Source organism: Solanum dulcamara, chromosome 7 (genome assembly GCF_947179165.1).
Source record: "Solanum dulcamara chromosome 7, daSolDulc1.2, whole genome shotgun sequence".
In the NCBI taxonomy this organism is placed as follows: domain Eukaryota; kingdom Viridiplantae; phylum Streptophyta; class Magnoliopsida; order Solanales; family Solanaceae; genus Solanum; species Solanum dulcamara.
In genome coordinates this window covers 317,604-337,752 of record NC_077243.1, presented here as the reverse complement: position 1 = coordinate 337,752, position 20,149 = coordinate 317,604, and the positions used below count along the sequence as shown (strand labels likewise).

Below are 20,149 nucleotides of genomic sequence, written 5' to 3'. Positions count from 1 at the left end.
AGCAAAACATTCTTAAGATCACTGAGAATTGTATGGTTTCTTGGTTCGAAAAAGTCGTTCAGAATAACAAACCATAACATAGCCAAACCTAGAAATGTGATATCGTTAAAAAAAGGTTTAATCATTAAACTTGCTGAACCTAACGACAGAGGCATGTAACTAAGAAAAACGTATTAGATATATAGTGTCGCAAAGATATTGCATTCACAAATTCAGATACATATAAGAGATAACTCCAATCCCTCTCGAGGGAAAAAGATTGTAAGAGTAGCAAATTGCTCATCGAGCCCAAAAATGTAGAGCCGCCGGCCAAAAAAAAAAAAAAGTTGTCCTCTACAGTACACCCCAATATAAGAGGTGAACCTAAATTGCTATGCTACATACAACTATTGCTCCATGTTAGAGCATTTTATAAACTACAAAGTAAAGCAATACATCCAATTAATCCAGCCAATCTGGAGTTAACAGAGGGCAGATCCTTCATCTCAAATGCAAGATTAATGAGGCTAGCTAGCACTTTCTTGGTGAGTGGATCCCATTATAATTAATCAACAGCTCGATTAATGATGAACGCGAAATCGACCTTCTTTCCTGGTTCGCAACTGCCTATCTGATTCTTGGCTTCCACCTGACCTTCCAGAACTCACTGCCCGATCATTCCGGGTAACAATTTTTATGGGGTGGGCTTCTGTATTGAAAACCCACTCATCTAGGGGGATAACTGATGAGGGAGAAAAAAGAAGATACAGATATTTAAGAGTCTCGGCAAGAAAGAAGCTTTGCATCATATTATCTTTGACACCAGTGTTGACCTGGGCAAAACCAGCAAAAATGTGTTAAAACAGATGCTACATGATATATGAACCAAATCTTCACAACCAAATTTATTGATAACCTTTGAAAAAACAGGAAAAGCAATCATACTAATGATTACAAGCACAAAACCCTGAGTACTAGAGGTTCTCAATGACTTTTGACTGCTGACCATGAAGTCACGTCATCGTGATAGAAGTTGGCAATTATACATGCTAAAGTTAGTTGCAACAATTTAATTACAATCTCAGAAACTAAACACCTTGCATGTCAAAAACCCTCCACTTCATTATTATCTTCACAATTTCCTTCATAACTGGAGAAACATTGATCTAAAAGGATGGAGTCAAGTTCTAGCTGTGCCAGGACAATAAATTTAGCTTCAAATAGGAGAAGATGCAACGAAAAATATTGAGAGCATCTATAAAATAGGGTAGCTTTGATTTTGAGCTTCAAGTGAGAGAAGATAAAGATCAGAGGCAGCAAGAAAACAAAAAGGGGTTCTCAGCTAGTTCAATGTTGCTCTTTGCTTACAGTTGTGTAATGGATGGTGGGCTGGCAGACGTAAACCTTTTCAAGGGTTGGTTACTTCGTTCTTCATTAAATATTATAGTTGCTCAATAAATCAAATTTGAAACCTGACTGTGGCTAAAGTACAGTAAAAGTCTGGTGTTTACAAAAGAATAGCATCAAGTAGGAGCACCAGGTTTTCTATCAAACAATATAACAACATACCCAATAATCCCACAAGTGGGTTTTCTATCAAACAATAGCATAAAAAATCGCATGCATGTATGTTCATCTCAATCATCAATATTTAAATCCAATAAAAAGAATGTATTTCACGAGGTGAGACAAGTTTTTGGCAAAGAACATGAGAAATAGCAGCAGTTTCTTAACGTCCAGAAACAGAATAAAAAATGCAGTATTTGAAGGCATTTAAAGGAAGAAGATAATGGAGGAGTAGATACTAGCTAAAGTTAAAACTTAAAAGAATTGAGTTTGTTCTTACATCTTTAAGTCCAACATATCCAGACTCTATCCTTGAGTTCTTTTCAAATGCTTGAAATATGTTCCAACCCCACTCTTGGTATGTCTTGTTTCCAGTTAAACGCCAGAGGTAAAACAGTGACTCAACTGTCTCTGGCCTTAATATGTTCCATGATGTGCCCACACTCATATCCTGAAGAGCATTAAACAGGAAGAACAATTAAAGTAAGTTATCACTTATCACCATAACAAACAACAAAAACAAACATCATCCTGAACTAAACTGAAATCACTGACTTGGCCGTCATTAAAAAAATAGTTCTCTCCTGCCAATTTTGTAGGTGTTGACTGGTAAAAGTTATAGCAAGTCCAAGCAAGCTGCAAGAGAACACTAGGATATTCAGCAAAATAAAAAAAGCAATACTAGAACTTTCTGACAACAAGAAACAGCACTGTATTCATTAAAAGCTCCTACAGATTGAGCCCACCGATCCTCTGGGCATTCCTATGATGTGAAAGGCAAGTTAAATCATAGAAAGCAAGCACACTTAAGAGTCACTAACATTTGGGTCTTATCTCATACTTCACCCTTCAGCAACCCCAGCCAAATTTAACAGCCAATGAAAGTGAACATCCGGTGGTATGCGAGCATTGCCCACAGCCCACCATAGCTAATGCTCAAAAGTTGAACTAAAACCTAAAACTTCTTCAACAGAGATCACTTCTCAAATCAGTTAATCAATTACTAAACCTCGAACACAAACTAGTTCTTTTGAGAATGGTAACTTGTATATTACTGAAAAAGAAAATAAACAGCACTAGGGCCGTGCCAAGCCATATTTACAAGAAATAAACCCAAACTAGTAAGAGTTGATTATGTGAATCCTCTATCCGTTTTGCTCTACTTAACCCATTTCATTCCAATAATAAATAACGGTTCACTAAACCTAGAGCTAGATGTGCTCTAGGTGATGCTCTGTAAGTTAACAATACCTCCTCAGCTAGTGATAAGAACTTCTGGGCCTCATTTGGGCTATAACCAGATGATCCTAAAGCTAACATTCCAGGAGCAAAGCATGCAAGTTCATCCATCTGCACAAAATCCAAAGGGTAAATAAAAGTATAAAACAGAGTCAAGAACTTAACACATCTCGGTCTCCCCAAATATATGCAAAAGCCTGTACATCACCTTGTCATTTAAAGAACTTCCCATCTTCTCACAAAGATATGCAAAAGATGAAGGGTTCGTCCTCCGCACCAAGCTTAAAAGACCTTTCATTGATGTCTCCCACATTTTCCTGTTTGCAGAATTAGTGAAAGAATTATATTGAGGAACACACAGGAATGCAAAACTTTGTAAAAGAAATATAAGAAAGTTAAACAAAATCATATATACCAGTTTCAAAAAAAAAAATCATTTCATTTTTCAAAACATATCAAGTCTCAGAAAGGCTAATATGTATCAAACTTTCTTTATTCTTTTCCACATCAGAGGTCCCTTTTTGTTCTAGCTAAGCACTTATAATAGCACAATCTTCTCACTATAACTAATTTCATCTTCTGCATCCTAGCACCAGAAAAGGATAGGATTCAAGGAAAGACCAACCAACTAAAAACAGATTTCAATAGTACTCAATGCTCTTCAGATTTGACACTTCAAGTTCAACCCCCGTAAAATTTACTTCAAGCTTCCAATTAAAGGAAGAGTCTAAGGAGCATAACAAAGTGTAATACTCCAGCTATGTCACTTTGACTACTGTAATGTGCTTGTAAAGGAACTTAATAAAAAGTTTTTGAAGCTTGAAACCAGTAAATAAATACATGTGAAAAAAAAGTATAAATATGTAAAAGATCAAAATATTAAATGTAAACAGCAAGATAAATTTTCTAAGCACTGTTACAATATGTGAAGCCACGCTCTTCAAGCGGTAGCTTTTGCACTAAGTAGAAAGATCAGTATTAGGAGAGTGATATAAAACTAGTACTCCCTCCGTTTCAATTTTTTGTTTGGTTTTGACTTGGCACGAAGTTCAAGAAAGTAAAGAACACTTCTGAATCTAGTGGTGTTAAACTAAAGATATGTAGCATATATCAAAATGTTCTTTAATCTTGTGGTCTTAAACATGTCACGTGGAAAGTTGGAATTAAAGAGTTGCCGAAAAAGGCATTCTTTTTAAAACAGACTAAAAAGGAAAGTAATACAAACAAATTGAAACGACGGGAGCAACAACTTTAATAACTAGAGTTATAATGATATGTATTGAGGCCATTGCTGAATAAAGCATTCTACTCCCCGTTTATCCAATGTGCTTCCATAAAACCTTGTAGAGTGATAGAAAAAATATTAGTCATTTATTCAGGTCTGACTGAAATATCATCAAAAGTCCCTGCTTGCTTCGATTTAGGTGTATTTGCTGCTGTACTCAGGTCCAATATCATGTAATCACAACAATTATGTGGACTATTTGGTGAGAAAGAAATAAGAGAGCTTTAATAGTATAGCCAAGGACTATGTACATCTAAGGAATAGCCTTGTATCCCTGATTTCCTTTTGGTGCACCCATGAGATCCCTGTAGGTATAGAAAACTGGATGCCGTTCATATCTTTTTGTAAGATTTTCTACTTTTTGGTATACTCCTTGTATGCGGATGTCTAATGCCATTGCCCATTGGTTCATAAAATTTTATTACTTGATCCAAAAAAAAATAAAAAATCATGCATTCACAGAGACATCATATTTCATATATGTACTTACACCTACAGGAACCATCAAGTGAAATACCGGATGGACTGAATTGAAACTTTAAAAGGACAACAATATCTGGAGTGAAAATAGACACAAGTAAACTTAAGCTGCTTACCTATAATGACTCACAGCAGCAGTTCTGTTTCCTTGTATCCAGACCTTGAGTAAATATTCATAAAAGCTGAAACAAGAAAATAATTAACTTTTTATATGAAAAGAAAACGTGCAAGCTCTATATGCCAATTCACAAATGTATAGAACGAAGGCTCTCCTCCATTTTATTTTTTTTATTTTGGGGAAAAAATACTCCTATTCAGTCAGGTTTTCACAGGGATCATTCTGGAATGGACAAACGAAGGTCATTTACCTGTCACCCATTGCGCCAAATGTTATAGTTGAGTATGATGTTGTGCCTTTATGTGGATTAATGTATATTGGAAGCAAACCATCATCCGGAAAAGTTCTATTAAGTTCTAAGATAACATTCTCCACCTGAAACAGGAACATACACCTTTCATCACTATTGAGAATATAATTAAATATAAAGGGGGGGTCTTTCTAATAGCTTAAACTTTTAGATGAGATAGTCACACACTTCAACATGGTATCAAAGCAGGTGGAGATCTAAGATCAAATACAAACCGTCACCCATTATCAAAAAAACTCTACGTGCTTGGATCACGAAAAAAAGAAAGAGTCAGGCCCGCGCGTGAAGGGGCATGGTGAGAATATAATTAAATAATAATAGCATGCTCTTTCAGAAAATTTTTAAATGAGATTGTCACACATTTCAACAATCACCCGAGGAGACTGTCCACTAGACTTCCTAGGTAAATCCATTTTATTATTCAACAATGAGCCACTAGACACTACGTATCTACTGCACATACTTGGTGGGTATTACATAAGTTTATAATATATGTACATATAGATATTTTATTCACATAGTGAATAATTCCGGAATTAAATAAAAAAGCCCTTTTAATTCAACGGTAGAGTAACGACATGGTAAGGCGTAAGTCATCGGTTCAAAACCGATAAGGGTCTTTGTAAAACCCCAATCTAGTATTCATATTTTGATGGGAGAATTGTATTTTTGTTTGTAATAAAAACAAAAGTAACTCGAGAATTGTATTTTTGTTTGTAATAAAAACAAAAGTAACTAACTGGATAATACATTATAATTATACTCAGTTATAAAGTTGAACATTTATTTAGTCAATGTTCAATAGTATGAATTTAGGAATAATGAAAAGCCACTTCTTGAATCACCAAATATTCCTATTTTCCATTATACCAACCAAATCGATTAGAAAGGCAAGAAATCAACAAAAGAAAAAGTAACTGGACCTGACCTATTTTTATTTTTTTTGAAAATGGTAAAATTGTATTCTTCAGCATTAAAGGCATGCTGGCCACCACCAAACAGTGTCAATTACAAGCTTCCTATCAAATCTACAATCTGATCTATATCTACTATACATAACTGTTTCCACCAAAAAAGTAAAGATACTAGACAATTCCATTTGACCTTGTGTATGGAATTGGATCTATCTTCAAAACATCTACCATTCCTTTCCATCCAAACTGACCACCATATACATGATGGTATTAACCTCCACCATCTCCTCTGACTCTTGCTGCCTCCTCTCCTTACCCGGCTCTTTAACAGCTCTGATGTATGTTCTGGCATTGTCCAATTCAAGGTTGAAATGCTAAGGAACAAATTTCAGACTTGCTTGGTAAAATTACAATGCAAGAAAAGGTGGTTGTTTGTTTCTCCTGTCAAATTACACAAAAAACATCTGGGGACCAATTGTCTACCCTTCTTCTGTAGTACTTCCTGCATTAAACAAGCCCTCTTTATCACTAGCCAAGTGAAGCATTTCACTTTTGTAGGAATGTCCCCCTTCCAGAAATAGTTCCATTGATGCTTTGGATCTCCAGCCATCAGTTGGAGACCTCTTCTGTAGGCACTGCTAACTGAGTAAAGACCATCTTTTTTTCTTTTAGATGAAGTAAGATGTTGTCATTGATATATGGCAACTGGAAGGTGCCAAATTACAAAAGCAGAAGCCAGTAGGCTTTTGAAGCAAAAAACAACCTGTTAGCCCCTATTACAAAAAACCTATACCAGTACCATGGAGCTAACAAAGTCCAAAAAACTGTCCATGATATTAACAGGAGTAAGAAAATTCCAGCTAAACAAAACAACTAAGCATCTAGCTTTCAGGGCTTGAGTTGGAGTTGATATCCCATCAAAACACCTACGGTTTCGTTCCACACAACCCAAAAGATGACTGGGAGGTATCATTTCCCAGACCTTCGTGATGGTTTTGTAACCTCTCCAAAAAATCCAGCTAGTGTAAGCTTCCTTGATGGTCCGAGGGAGGTTCCAAGATAGTCCAAAATAGATAGGAAAAAATTCCAGATTTCAGAAGTAAGAGAGCAGTGAAGAAGTAAGTGATTGACACTCTCTAGGCTTTGATGGCATAGATAACATCTGTTAACTAGAGCAATTTTCCTTTTACGGAGGTTGTCTTGAGTTAAAATTGCTTCCCTGAGAGCTGTCTAGGTAAAGCAAGAGACTTTGAGTGGCATTTTGGTTCTCCAGATATGTTTCCAGGGACTTTTCTCAAGCACACCATTTAAAGAAGACAAAACATTGTAACGTTCTTTGACTATGAACTTCCCTTCCTTTGAGCTTCCCCATAAGAGCTTATCTGGTACTTGATCTGTCAATGTGAAAGTCTCCAAAGTGGCTAGGAGAGTTATCAGATCAATGATCTCTCAGTCACTTAGGTTTCTTCTTAGTAAAGGCCTCCATATGTTGTCCTCTCTATTTTGAGCCACAGATGAATCCTGGTTGCTAGCAATAAGGAATAAACCAGGATAAGAGTCCTTAAGTGTTTCATTACCAATCCACCTATCTCTCCAGAATTTCACATTCAAACCATTTCCAACTTTAAAGGATATGTTCTGAAATAGGGCCTGATGTAAGTTGCTGATATGTTTCCAGGGGCTAACACCATGAGGATCTGTGCTTTCCTTTGGACTCCAGTGATTCTGAGCTCCAAATTTGGCTTTAATGACCTTTTTCCAGTAAACTGCATCTGGCTGTCCATACCTCCACAACCATTTCATTAGCAAGCTTTGGTTATGTAGTTTAAGATTCCTGATGCCAAGTCCTCCAGTAACTTTTGGTTGGGTGACAATGGGTCATTTCACCAAAGAGAATTTGTGAGTCTCATTGCGGCTTTCCCACAAAAATCTCCTTCTTAAACAGTTCAGTTGCTTTAAGACCGGGGCTGGCATAGGATATAATGACATAATGTAGGTTGGAATGTTGTCGAGCACACTACTTATCAAAGTCAACCTTCCCCCCATGGATAGGTATTGCATTTTCCATGTTGCAAGCCTTTTTTCCATTCTTTCTATCACTCCATTCCAGATTCCGGTGGATTTAAAATTCGCACCCAAAGGCAGCCCAAGGTATGTCGTGGGTAAGGCACCAATTCTGCAGCTTAGAGCTTCTGCTATACCTCCAAATTTTGAACATCATTGACCAGATAGATAGTGTTCTTGAGCATGTAAATGTGAAGGCCTGTTAAAGCTTCATAGAGGAGCAGAATAAGGTTGAGATTTATGACTTAAGATCTCTCAACATCGCAGAATATCAATGTGTCATCTGCATATAGAAGATGTGTAACACTGATTGAGTCAATTGGATTACTGCCCACCTGAAAACCTTTTATCCACTGAAGCTCCTTTGCTTTACATAGCATCTGAGTGAGACCTTCCATTGCCAAAATGAAAAGGAAAGGGGAGAGAGGGTCCCCTTGCCTTAAGCCCTTACCAGGGGAGAAGAAACCTACAGAATTTCTATTAACCAGTACAGAGTATTTCACAGTTGAAATACAAAATTTTATCCACCTTATACACCTAGCTCCGAATCCCATTTGTCTTAGGATTTCAATGAGGAAGGGACAACTTAATAGGTCAAAAGCCTTTTCAATGTCTAATTTGCACAGAAGACCTGGTTCACCACTTTTGATTCTCCAATCTAGAACCTCATTAAAAATAAAATCTGGAGAACCAAGAATAGAATATGATTGCCACCATTCCTTAACCATATCCATAAAACCTTCATACTTGAGCCACAGGTTTTCGAATTTGAAGTAAGAAGGATTTGGTACCCAATCACCACATTCCAGGACAATAGGTTTGTGGTCTGAAATTGCTCTGGGCATTGCTGACTGCTTCACATCCTTGAAGGCATCGCTCCATTCATTTGAGTATAAGAACCTGTCAATTCTAGAGACCTGAGTGTGGTTTTCACCTCTGGACCAAGTGAATTGAGCTCCAACTAGGAGGGTCAATTAAGTCCAGCTCCAAAATAATGTTGGAAAAATCACTCATTGCTAGGAATCTTCTGGAGCAATTAAATCTTTCATTTTCATATCTATAAACATTGAAATCTTCCGTAATTACCCATTGATCTGACCATAAACCTCTGACCGCTGCTAGTTCATGCCAAAATTCCACTCTTTCCGGATTAGAGTGTGGACCATGTATCCCTGTGAGTGCCCATTTCAAGTCCTCAGTTAAGCTTTCAAATCTGCAAGTAATTGAATATATTCCATGTTGAGTGTCTACACAATTCAACAACCTCCTATCCCACAATACTATAATTCCCCCCTTGCTCCCATTAGCCTTAAGTTCAGCCCACGAAGCCCATCTGCTTCCCCAAATTTGACTAGACAAAGAGTTATTCCAGTCCCCAATTTTTGTCTCTTGTAAGCAAACAAAATCGACTCTCCAGTTTCGAATTAGTGACTCCACTGTTCTTTTATTCCTACCATTGAGGCCCTGCACATTCCAACTAAGTATTTTTATCTTCATCTGGAGTGAGAGCTTTGCGACCTGCCCCTACCCTTTCTGTCATTGTTATCCTGAAGCCCCCATGTCAACTTCTTAAGTTCTGATTCCCTTTACTTCTCCCCTTTTTAGGACTTGCAGTCGTATTGCTCCCAACCTCTTGTTGTTGTTGAGCCAGCAATAGAGTCTTTCGTCTCTCCTCCATTCTTAATACAATATCGAGGATATCGTGTTTAAAGCCTGTTGCATTGATCCCGAATGCTTTGCAGGCTTTGACCATCATAATTTTAGACCATCTGGACGTTTCTATCACTGAAGGCTTGTCCACCATTTCATGCAGAGGTCTACTCTATCGTGCCATGGAAGGGGAAGAAAATCATTGAAAGAGTTCAAGGAGAGGTCTGATTCCATATCAGATTCTCCTTGATGTGGCATGCATGGAATCTGCATCAAATTGGGAGAAGGAGGGCTCTCCCTTTTCTTTTGTTGTCATGCAATTAATCGCATGAAGTTCTGCAGTCAAAGGGTCGAAGAAATTCCTTTGTTCAAAGGAGGAACCATTCTATAAAAATGGGTCAACGTTAATTCCATTAGCTTTCCGGGAGGGATAAAAATTGGGCCTTCTCCTTTGCCTTCTCTGATGTGGGCCTTTTGTAGAATGAGCATTAAATGAGCCCAAAACCCCTTTCCCTTTAAAATTTAGGGTTTGAGCTTTTATATTGTTTTTAGGTTTTGCTGGCTCATTAAACCTTAAATTTGTGTCTCTCACGTGACATCTGTCTGCACGTGTGGGCCCCTTCTCCTGTCTACCAGCCCTGGTAGCACGTGAAATCTCAAATATGTCTGCTAACAGTGGTTCCCCACAAGAACCAGAGGATATTGGCTTGGACCGACACTCTGAGACAATTGCAATTTCAAAATTCAAACCCCCCAGATCAATTCTGACCCTTGTCGGAATGTCCTTGCCGGAGTTTCTGACGCATATTCGAGCCCAAAGAAGATGATTCCTATTTCTTCTATCTTCGTCTTCTCCAATAAAACCACCGCACTGTTCCCCGATGGATTTGAAGGTTGTCGAGGTCCAAGCATTGAGAGGGACTCCAAAAGCTTTGACCCATATATTTTCCGGCCTATTAGACTCTGATGTTGTGACAAAATCTGTAGTCCACCATTGAAGGGAAAGATGTCTCCCTTTCCAGAACCAATACCTTGTTATTATCCTCATCGCCTCATGCCTAGAAGGAAATTCGAATAGAAACCAATTATGATGCACAAGGGTTACTTTGAGCCCAGCACTAATGTTCCATCTGCTCACTTTTGAATGGTTTCTGTGTTGGGGCTGATGTTGAAGGGATAGTTGAAGACGCCAATCAGGCACTTGGAAAGGGGATGCTCTGTTTCACCCAACTTTGATGTCTTTTTCGGCCATTCTTCAATTTTTGCAGCATCACAGAATGATTTCTTCAAAGGAGAAGCTGGACGGAATGGGACATTAAAGGTGGGGTTTCCCAAAAATCGGAGGATTTTGTCAGCGATACCCACCCAACCGCTGTTGTACTCCAACTCCGGAATGATCACAGCTGATTTCCTTTGGCCTTGCCACACTTCTAGTCTTAAAAATCTTCCATAGATGCTGTAATTTTGATAGACCCTGTAAAGGAATTGTTGTTGAGATCTTCCCCATCTTCTGTATAGACCCCTCACTCCCTTTGATGCTTGCTTCAAAGCGTTGCAAAACCATCTTAAGTTTTTCTCATCGAGATTGATTCTGCTGGTGAATCAGTTGCTTCTTTCAATGAGAGAATACCATTTAATCTGAGAATCCCCAATGCTAATTAGTTCGAAAGATTTATCCCCAGAGATAAAAAATGTTTGTTTCCCCATAGATAAACCAGAGAAGAAGAAGGGAAGAGAGAAAAGAAAGAGATGTTAGGGATAGGAGAGAGGAAATGTGGAAGGTTGTTTTCCAGTGATCAGAAGGATCACCGGAGTGGGCAGCACTGACCAGAAAAACTTCCTAAGTCATTGCATCGAAAAAAGTGCCTGGGAGCATTTCCCTGCTTTATAATCCTCCTATAGATCATTTTTTTATGCTTCCACAGCATCCTGTCTGTGGCATTTGTGTCTATACTCATTCCACCTAACTTCCCGAGTAAATCTGTAACCCTTTCCACCTCCCAATCATTGAGAAATCTTCTGAAAACTAAATCCCATCCTTGTTCTGTCCAACAATCACTTACATTAGCATCAGGGTTCTCACAGATTTGAAAGAGATCTGGGAAGAGATCCCTAAGAGGGGATTGTTCTATCCAGATATCCTTCCAAAATTTAGTTTTACGGCCACTTCCCACTTTGATAAATAGGTCTGCCTCCATTTGTGGCCACAAACTTCTGATTGTTCTCCATACTCCCACACCACAAAGTTCAACTGTGTTCTCTGTACACCAGGGGCTTAGCTCACCATACTTAGCTTTAATCACCTCTTTTCAGAGAGCATTTCCCTCCAAAGTGTACCCCCACAACCACTTTTTCAGCAGACTTTCATTTTGCAATCTCAAATTTCTAATTCCCAGGCCCCCCTCTGTCTTTGCTAAGGAGTGCAGTCCTCCCATTAACTAAACTATAGCCTTTTGCTTCCTTGTTACCTTGCCATAGAAAATTTCTCCTTAACTTGTCCAATTGTTCCACTACTTTTACTGGAATTGGGAATAAGGACATCACATAAGTGGGTATAGAGTCGAGAACAGAGTTTATAAGAATCAATCTTCCTCCTAATGAAAGATATTGAGCCTTCCATCTAGACAGCTTCCTGGACCTGACCTATTGAATCATGACTATATCCGCTATTCTGATATTAAAATTCGATAGGTGAATTCGCATTCCGAACACTATGTATGAATTGCTAGGTATATGCACATGTATCAATCAAGTGAATTTTGTTCTGGAGGGATCAATTCAATAAAAGAAAAAAGCAATTCGATCTGTAGCTTAATCAGTTAACGCGGTACCAATTTTCATATCATAGTTTCAAGTTGTAGTTCTTTGAGAACATGAATTAATTAGTATTTTTTTTAAAATTCGCAGGCATACCTTTTGTTGATATTTTCGGTCTCCTGTCCTCTGTGAAAGAGCAATAAACTCAAGCTGCTCAGTACCAGAATCTGCCAGGATACTATCACCCTGAGAGCAAAGAGCAACATAATTTCACAAAAATAAACTCACAAACCACCCCCTGGAAAATACATGTTTCCGCAACTATAAGAAATATGTGACATGTGCAGACAAGAAGATCACTATCAGATCAGTCAATGTGCTTTGCACGAAGGGAAAGAATACAAGTTCTTGAAAAGAAAGAGGATAGGTGAATGCAGGGAGGAGAGCGGAAATACGAAGAGAAGCAAACTAATTGTTCTTTGAGCATATTAAAAGGAAACTTCAAGAAACTCCTTCGTTCAAGCACCTTCCAATAGAAAGATACTCTTCTCCTATGTCAAGTTCCCTCCACAATCTTCATAGAACATAAGAATCAGAAGACCAAATCTTATAACTTGTCACATACAGTACTAATCACACCCACCCTCCCTTCCTTTTTGGGGATAACTGATCCCTCCATCCTCTTGCCAGGAGAATTGTAGTAATATCACAAGGGGACTTAGGTGCCATTTATTAAAGTTCAAGCTTACCCCTGTCCACCCAGGGTTATGTGCATTCCCATGAGCCAAGTTGATAATGTTGTAAGGGATGCCAGATTCTGTATTCCATGCAGGCAACAATCTGTCAGCAATGTCTTGAGCCTTATCAAGGAAAAGCTTATCACCAGATAGATCATATGTACTAAGAAGCCCACCTACAACCCTGAGTGGTTGAAAAACATAATTAACCAAATGAGAATCATATTTCCATATTATTGAAGCCGCCGAAGGATAAGGACAACTCATTAAAAACTCATATTAAACCTTATAAAGCAACCTTATGGTTGTCTCAAAAACACTTGCATCATAGTTCTTGTTGAAATCCAAGGAGTTTGCAACCCATCTGTCATCAGTAAATTATTAGCCAATGTTAGCCCTGTGGAATAGTTCGACAACAACAACATACACAGTGTGCTACGTGGAATAGTTCATTGGAAACAATTACATATGGAAAGTTATATACCTTACATACTGCATAATTTGCAAAAACAAATCCATAGATTAAAGCAAATATGCTTAAGGAAAATGGAAGTGATGAAATTAACACTTCAAGATTTGGCAAAGGTCAAGATGCAAGGCATCAAATCCATAGATAAAAGAAAAGGCAAGCAAAACAAGGGAAAAGGGGTGGAATGGGAAGGTAAATGGAAAATTGACAAATCTCGACCAATTGCAGATGCATTTTAACTTTAACATAGTGACAACACACGGTACCTTGCTTTTGACAATTTTCACTATATTTTAGTTGAACATTTTCTCGTTTGATGACAAAACAAGGATTACAAGTAATACAGAGAAAATTGTCCTGCTTGTAGTGTACAGCTGATAAGTCACAATTGTACAAGCAAGAACAATCACAAAATTACAATATTCTTAAATCTGATTACCAGAGGTGATGCTGGTTCCTAGCTATATAGGAAAAGAAAGATGATTCTAGAGGAGGCAAGGGAACAAACTCACTCTCTAGCTCTCTGAAACTGCTCATCCAAGCCCATGATATATAGTGTGTCAAGAGAATCTATCAAGGTTGCTCCAAGACCACCAAAACTGTCAACACCATTCTTTGTTTGCGGCTGGTATTGGATATTTTCAGCATATTAGTTAAGTAATTTTTACAGAAGTGCAGTAAAGAAGCAGTGTATGAAGTACGAAAAGCACACAGCAGAAACAAACTGCAGTATCAAGGCAAGTTTCAACTCCTAAATATATTCAATTATGAACAAAATAATAAGGATACGTCCAACAGATTTCATGCAATCACATCCTTTCTGATTTTCAAATAAATTATAGTTCATGATCAAAACAAAGAGAGGGAGAGAGAGTAAACTAAGATTGCATGCAAGGCGATACTATTTCCCTCTATAGGTAAATATTTCTTTTGGTTACATCATATCACCAAAGAAAGTGCTGATTATGCAAATTACAAAAGTCAGTTGCATCTTAGACTTCAAGGGAAGTAAGAGAAGTGACTATTTCATATACATATAGTTCTTTTTTGAACAAAAATTCATATACATATAGTTCTTAACAAAAGTAGCAGCAAAGGTGGATAGAAAAAAATGTTTATCAATATCCAAGTCTATCTTTTCATGAACAGCTAGATGACTTTATCGATAACAGAAAGGTGCAACATAAAGCAGGCCTCTTTTGAGAAATATAACTTCGCAGTTGGGTGAGAAGTGTGTGGGAAGAAAAATGGGGGATATATGATTGAATTATTTTGGGACCAGATTCATGGGGAGCACAAAGGAGTAGTACTTTGGGACCTCACATTCAAGAGAAATCTACAAGACCAGAGACGGAAGAGTTTCAAAGGTTGCTGGAGCTACTTTACGTCAGGTTCAACCTTTTTTACTCATAAAGGTGGGCATTTAAGAAGCAATGGTATGTTCATGGTCAAATCTCTCCATCAGATCTTGCTTGTGAGAGACACTTTCCACAACTTTCAATTTGGATTCATCGGGCGCCTAAAAAGGTGTGTTTCTTTATATGGATTGCAGTAAGGGGAGCGATTCTGACAGCCAAAATTTGAGGAAGAGAAATATTACTTATGTTAATTGGTGTTATATGTGCAAATGCTTAGGTGAAGAAGTTGAACATCTCTTGGTGCATTGTGAAGTCGCATCGAGCTTCTGGAGGGTGGTCTTGAATTATTTTGGTGTGCAATGGGTGATGTCAAGTATTGTTAGAGATGTTACACAGTTGGGCTGGAAGACATAGACGTAGAAGACAAAAGGCATGGAAGATTGCTCCACTAGCCCTCATTTAGGTCGATGGAGAGAGAAATAGAAGAGTTTTTGTGGGAATCGAAAATGATTTTGTACATTTAAGGAATAGCGTTTTTTCTCTGATTGCTTTTTGGTATACCCTAAATCTTTCCTACTTGTATAGAGGATTGGGTGGTTTCGTAGAGAATCATGTTTTGATGTAGTTTCTCTACTTTTGGAATACCTGTTGTATACAGGAAATTTTCTTCCCACTATTTACCTTACCAAAAAAATTAATTTGTTAATAGTAAAGGTAATTTTGGTAAGTTGTATATATTCATATTACGTGTAAAAAGTCTTTCCTTATTTCATATATTTTGTACCCAGCAGTCGCATAAAATGGGATGGAATGAGTAAAAACATAACAACAACATACCCAATGAAATTCCACTAAGTGGGGGTCTAGGGAGGGTAGAGCGTACGCAGACCTTACCTCTACCTCTTGAAGGTAGAGAGGCTGTTTCAGTAAAAACATAACACAAACAAAAAATTTAATCTGTATGATAGTAGGAACGGTAGAGAATCTCTACTGTTAGAAAGCCTCAAATTATTGAACGTTGAAGTGAAAGGAGCCCAAATAGAGCAAAGGATATCATGATAATTCATATTTTTGAGGTGTAGTAGTTGTTGCTGCTGTAAACTAACCTACAGAATATTGTAATTGAAAAAGTAGGAGTCTCACAATTATCTAGTCAACAGAAGGTATAGCACTTTGGAAGCTCAAAAAACTGAGAAAAGAAGAGGTAATGGAGAACATCAATCAACAACTACAGTTTTTTTGGAATTTCCTTCCTTGGACAAGCACCTAGCAAGAGTGCATCGGCTGCCTTTTTTTATGCCTCCGCCAATGATCTGATTGTGAAATCGCAATATACAACAAAAAACGGCAACATTAACAACTTAAAAAATAACTTATTAGAAGTAACATCCGAACCTGTAGTTCATCATGGCCCCATGCATATTTTTCATAAGAGCTCCAAGCATGAAGCATAGCATCTTTCACTTTCTCTCTTCGCTGAGCATCGAGGATATTATCTGGTGAGTCCATATTCTTCACCGTCTGACCACCTTCGCCGCTATTTTTCTTTTTTTCAACTGACAGGTCTCCACCACTCTTCAATTCTTCCAGCTACAATGTATCCAGAATAAATACAAACAAGTTGAGCGTTTAAAATCAAAAGCTTGAATGCTTCACTGCAAATAACAGAAGATAGATAGACAGAGAAGAAAGCAAACATGAAAATAGCACTGGCATGACTGGCTATATATTTTTCATACTGAAACGTAACTAATTATATTCATTCTTTGTATTTCTTTTTCCAGAAATGTAAACCGAATCACCAAACTTCTAGACAAACAAGAAACAGAAGAAAAGAAGTACATAGCACATAGATATGTTTGTGAAGTTACATCAAACAGAGACACATATATGTGTTATGTGTGTGCATTATTTTGGAGCATCATTTTAAGCCATTGATGTTGGTAGTCTCAAGTTTTCTTGCATACTGCTCCAGTCCTCCTTAACGCCAAAGACAAAGCCACTCCCCATGCCTCGGCTAGAACGTTTTTCCACCCAATGTCATACTTCCCTTTAATGCTAAGGGAATAGCACAAAAGGCGCAGATTTGTGGTGCACCATAGGTGAGTTGCAATAGCTTGACTCAAACTCACATCCATCATATCTTGCTTGGTCAGTACTTCATCTGCAAATCTTTTCATCCTGCTTAGAGCTCAGTCAAATGTATCTCCTTCTTTAGACTAATTTACTTGATTTCCTTTTATGTTTTCTGGATCCTAACTCTATTTTTTCTGCTTTTGTTCATTTCCTATAATATCTAAACTTGGTAGGATGGTCCTAAGCTTTAGGCAAAATATTTCAAAATCCAAGCCAATTCAGAGATAGTACAACGACAATCTTCACTAAGCTTACCAAATTAAGTGTTGGGCACTGGAAGTACAGCCCTGAACGAAGTTAAGCAAATTGAGGTATTAAGCTCAGTGAAAAGGTAGTAGACGGAAACTCTTCGTTAAGCAAACCAAATTCAGGCTTCATAACCAAACTGGCCATATAAATCCCTCTAGGCATTAATACTTTCCTATATTAACACGGAGATGTTAAATCTAACACGAATTAGTAAGTTTATCCGACTATTCCACTATAAGTAGTTAACCAGATTCTTAACCTCATTTAATTTGAAAAAGGAAGCACAGGAGGTAGTTCGTGTAATTGCAGCTTGTACTGGCATGTATCAAAAGATGCTCTATGATACCAATTCCCCAACAAGGCAAGAAGAAGGATGGCAGCCACAAAAGAACCAAAAATAGTAGGCTGATTATTTAACTTAAAAATTCCACAGCTATAGAAAATTCAGCGAAGAAAGTTAAAATCACTTACCAGATTCCGCAAGTGTATCACTTCTTCTTTCAACTTAGAGATCTCTTCCTGCAAAAAAAAAAAAAAAAGTTCAGGTCACTTCACTGAAAGAAATTTTTCAGAATGTTCAAGAAAAAGAGTAGACATATTGTGACTCGTGTCCTGACAGCTGCTCACTTGGGCCCCCAACAGAGTGGGAAAATGGCAATCAAGAGAACTTCTGAAATATCCAGGCAATAAGTCTACCAATACAACAGAATGCCAGTAGAGGCTAACTTCTTTTTTGGTTCCTTTTAGCAGCGTTTTAAAGTAATAAAAGATAACATTCAGAGAGGTTAGAACTAGCAAATAAACAGTTCACAAAAGAAGAATGGGAAAGGAAAAAGAAAAGAAAAAAGAAAAAAAGAGGCCCACTTAACCCAACTCCAACAGCTCATTTAGAAACTTGAAATCCCCTAAATCACATTTATCCACACTGATCTTCAATAATCAGCGAAAATCTCTTTTTTTCTTCTTTCCAAGGAATGTGAAAACTTATCAGATCAGAGGAGACAAAAAGTTCGCACCATATGTTGTGTACCACTAAAAGCTGGCAACTTAACATCCGGAGAGTACATGAAAATGAGGCATAAATGAGAAACCTAGCGCGTGAATTCTATTTTAACCACCACCTCAGTCCAACCATCAAAGGAATCTGAAAGATCCCTTTAACTAAAAGACACATGAGACTGATGTCTCAAGTTCCCGTAGCCTTTCCTATGATGAACTTAAACCCAAGCGTGAGGGATGGATACTTGATTGGACAGAAGGACTTGCTAAAGACTTGTCAGACCCGCTGTGTCTTTTCAATATTAACAACAACAACTAATCTCAATCTCAATCTCAAAAATCCCAAACAGTATCAACAGTGAGGGGGGAAGGGAAAATCAGTATGGGGGGAGTAGTAAAACAGATAAAAGCTCACGTCACATAAAAATAGATGTTTTGATGGGGCATCGACTCTCATTCACGGGTATGATATTTTAAACCTTTTTAGTTGGCATAATATGTTGTTAGCACTTTGTAGTGGATGTCATCAATTACTTCAATTCGATCATAGGAGCATAAAAAATCTCCAAGTACATAGTTGTATCATAAGTAAAGATCACAGATTGTTGAACGAAAATTGAAGAAAGAATAAGAGGAACCTGATGATCACGGAGTAAAGTTTGACGATCCCAAAAGAAGAAGGTTGCAAAAACAAAAGCAATGAAGAGCAAGGCGAGGCGCTTAGGTCGCTTCAAATAGTAAGCCGGATTTATGTAGCGCCATATAGTGGAAGACGATCTACTCCTCGCCATTCCAAAGTGCAGATCGATCGATGCAGAGTGAATCGATTGAGTTTTGGGGGAACCAACGACCAAGAAGTCACTGGACTTATATCTACACAGTAAATAAAGGAAAAATTGAGTAGATTGAATTATTTTAAACAGTTTATAAATTAAAAATTGTTTATAAGTTAAAAAAAATGCAGATTAATTTATTTTTTTTGATTTATAAGCTGTTTTTAATTTATAAACTACTTTTATCCAAATAAACTCAATTATTTATTGGGACTTATTTTAAGTATAAAATGACGTTAAATTGACCAGTCAAATACTAAAAAAACTTAAAACAGCTTATAAGCAATTTAGAGCCCGTTTGGATGGGCTTAAAAAAAGTAACTTTTATGTTTGAAGTGCTGAAAGTTATTTTTATAAATAAGCAGTTGAGTGTTTGGATAAAAGTGCTTAAATGAGGAAAATGATGTGAATTTTAGGGTTAAAAGAATAAAAAAGGTAGTTTGGGAATTTAGTTAAAATATAAGGAATATAAAAGTAATTTTCATGGTCAAAGAAAATGACTTTAAGCACTTAGGGAAAAAAATTAGGAATCCTAACTTTTCATTTTTGACTGTTTTAAGAACTTTATGGCTTAAAGTTAGCATTAGGCAAACACGCTCAAAAGCTAAAAAAAGGCTTTAAGTTGATTTTGACCAACTTAAAGCCTATCCAAACAGGCTCTTATAAGTCAATCTAAACGGCCTCTATGTATCTAACCAAAAATTCCAACTTTGGTTATAGTTTAAAAATATTATAATAAAGCAATATTTATTTTAATAGCAAATTATATATTTATAATTATCCTCCTAAAATACATGGTATATTCCCCTTCAACCCCACTCTCTTTTTCTATTCATTCATGCTTCTCTTTATTCATTATATTCTTTTTCACTTATCCCAGCTTCTAGATTCTTCCTCTTCTTCTTTTTTTGAAAAAAAAAATCATATAAAAGATTTCAATCAGAATCTCATTGAATCATGTAACTTCCTATTTGATAGGTATTTATCGAGATTTATGTGGTCAGGT

General features: G+C 37.2%; 1 protein-coding gene across 1 annotated transcript; it reads right to left on the bottom strand.

Annotated features, from left to right (window-relative positions):
- Positions 1–156: 156 nt before the first annotated feature.
- LOC129895850 (mannosyl-oligosaccharide 1,2-alpha-mannosidase MNS1-like) lies at positions 157–19,189 on the bottom strand. Its single transcript, XM_055971622.1, has 14 exons — positions 18,949–19,189; positions 17,783–17,830; positions 16,322–16,516; positions 14,081–14,193; positions 13,398–13,463; positions 13,112–13,283; positions 12,519–12,608; positions 4,918–5,042; positions 4,666–4,731; positions 2,993–3,101; positions 2,797–2,895; positions 2,101–2,181; positions 1,826–1,996; positions 157–812 (listed from the first exon to the last, which is right to left on the bottom strand). Exons 1-14 carry the CDS (start codon positions 19,099–19,101, stop codon positions 561–563), a joined length of 1,740 nt encoding a protein of 579 aa, XP_055827597.1. The 5' UTR covers positions 19,102–19,189; the 3' UTR covers positions 157–560.
- Positions 19,190–20,149: the final 960 nt, after the last annotated feature.

Bases quoted from the DNA above. Each gene is read 5' to 3' on its own strand.
- LOC129895850 (XM_055971622.1), bottom strand. From the start codon at position 19,101: ATGGCGAGGAGTAGATCGTCTTCCACTATATGGCGCTACATAAATCCG. The intron at 5,043-12,518 runs GTATGCCTGCGA...TTCCTGTTTCAG, and splicing joins ACCGAAAATATCAACAAAAG to GTGGAGAATGTTATCTTAGA. The intron at 1,997-2,100 runs GTCAGTGATTTC...AATGCTCTTCAG, and splicing joins ATTTTTTTAATGACGGCCAA to GATATGAGTGTGGGCACATC.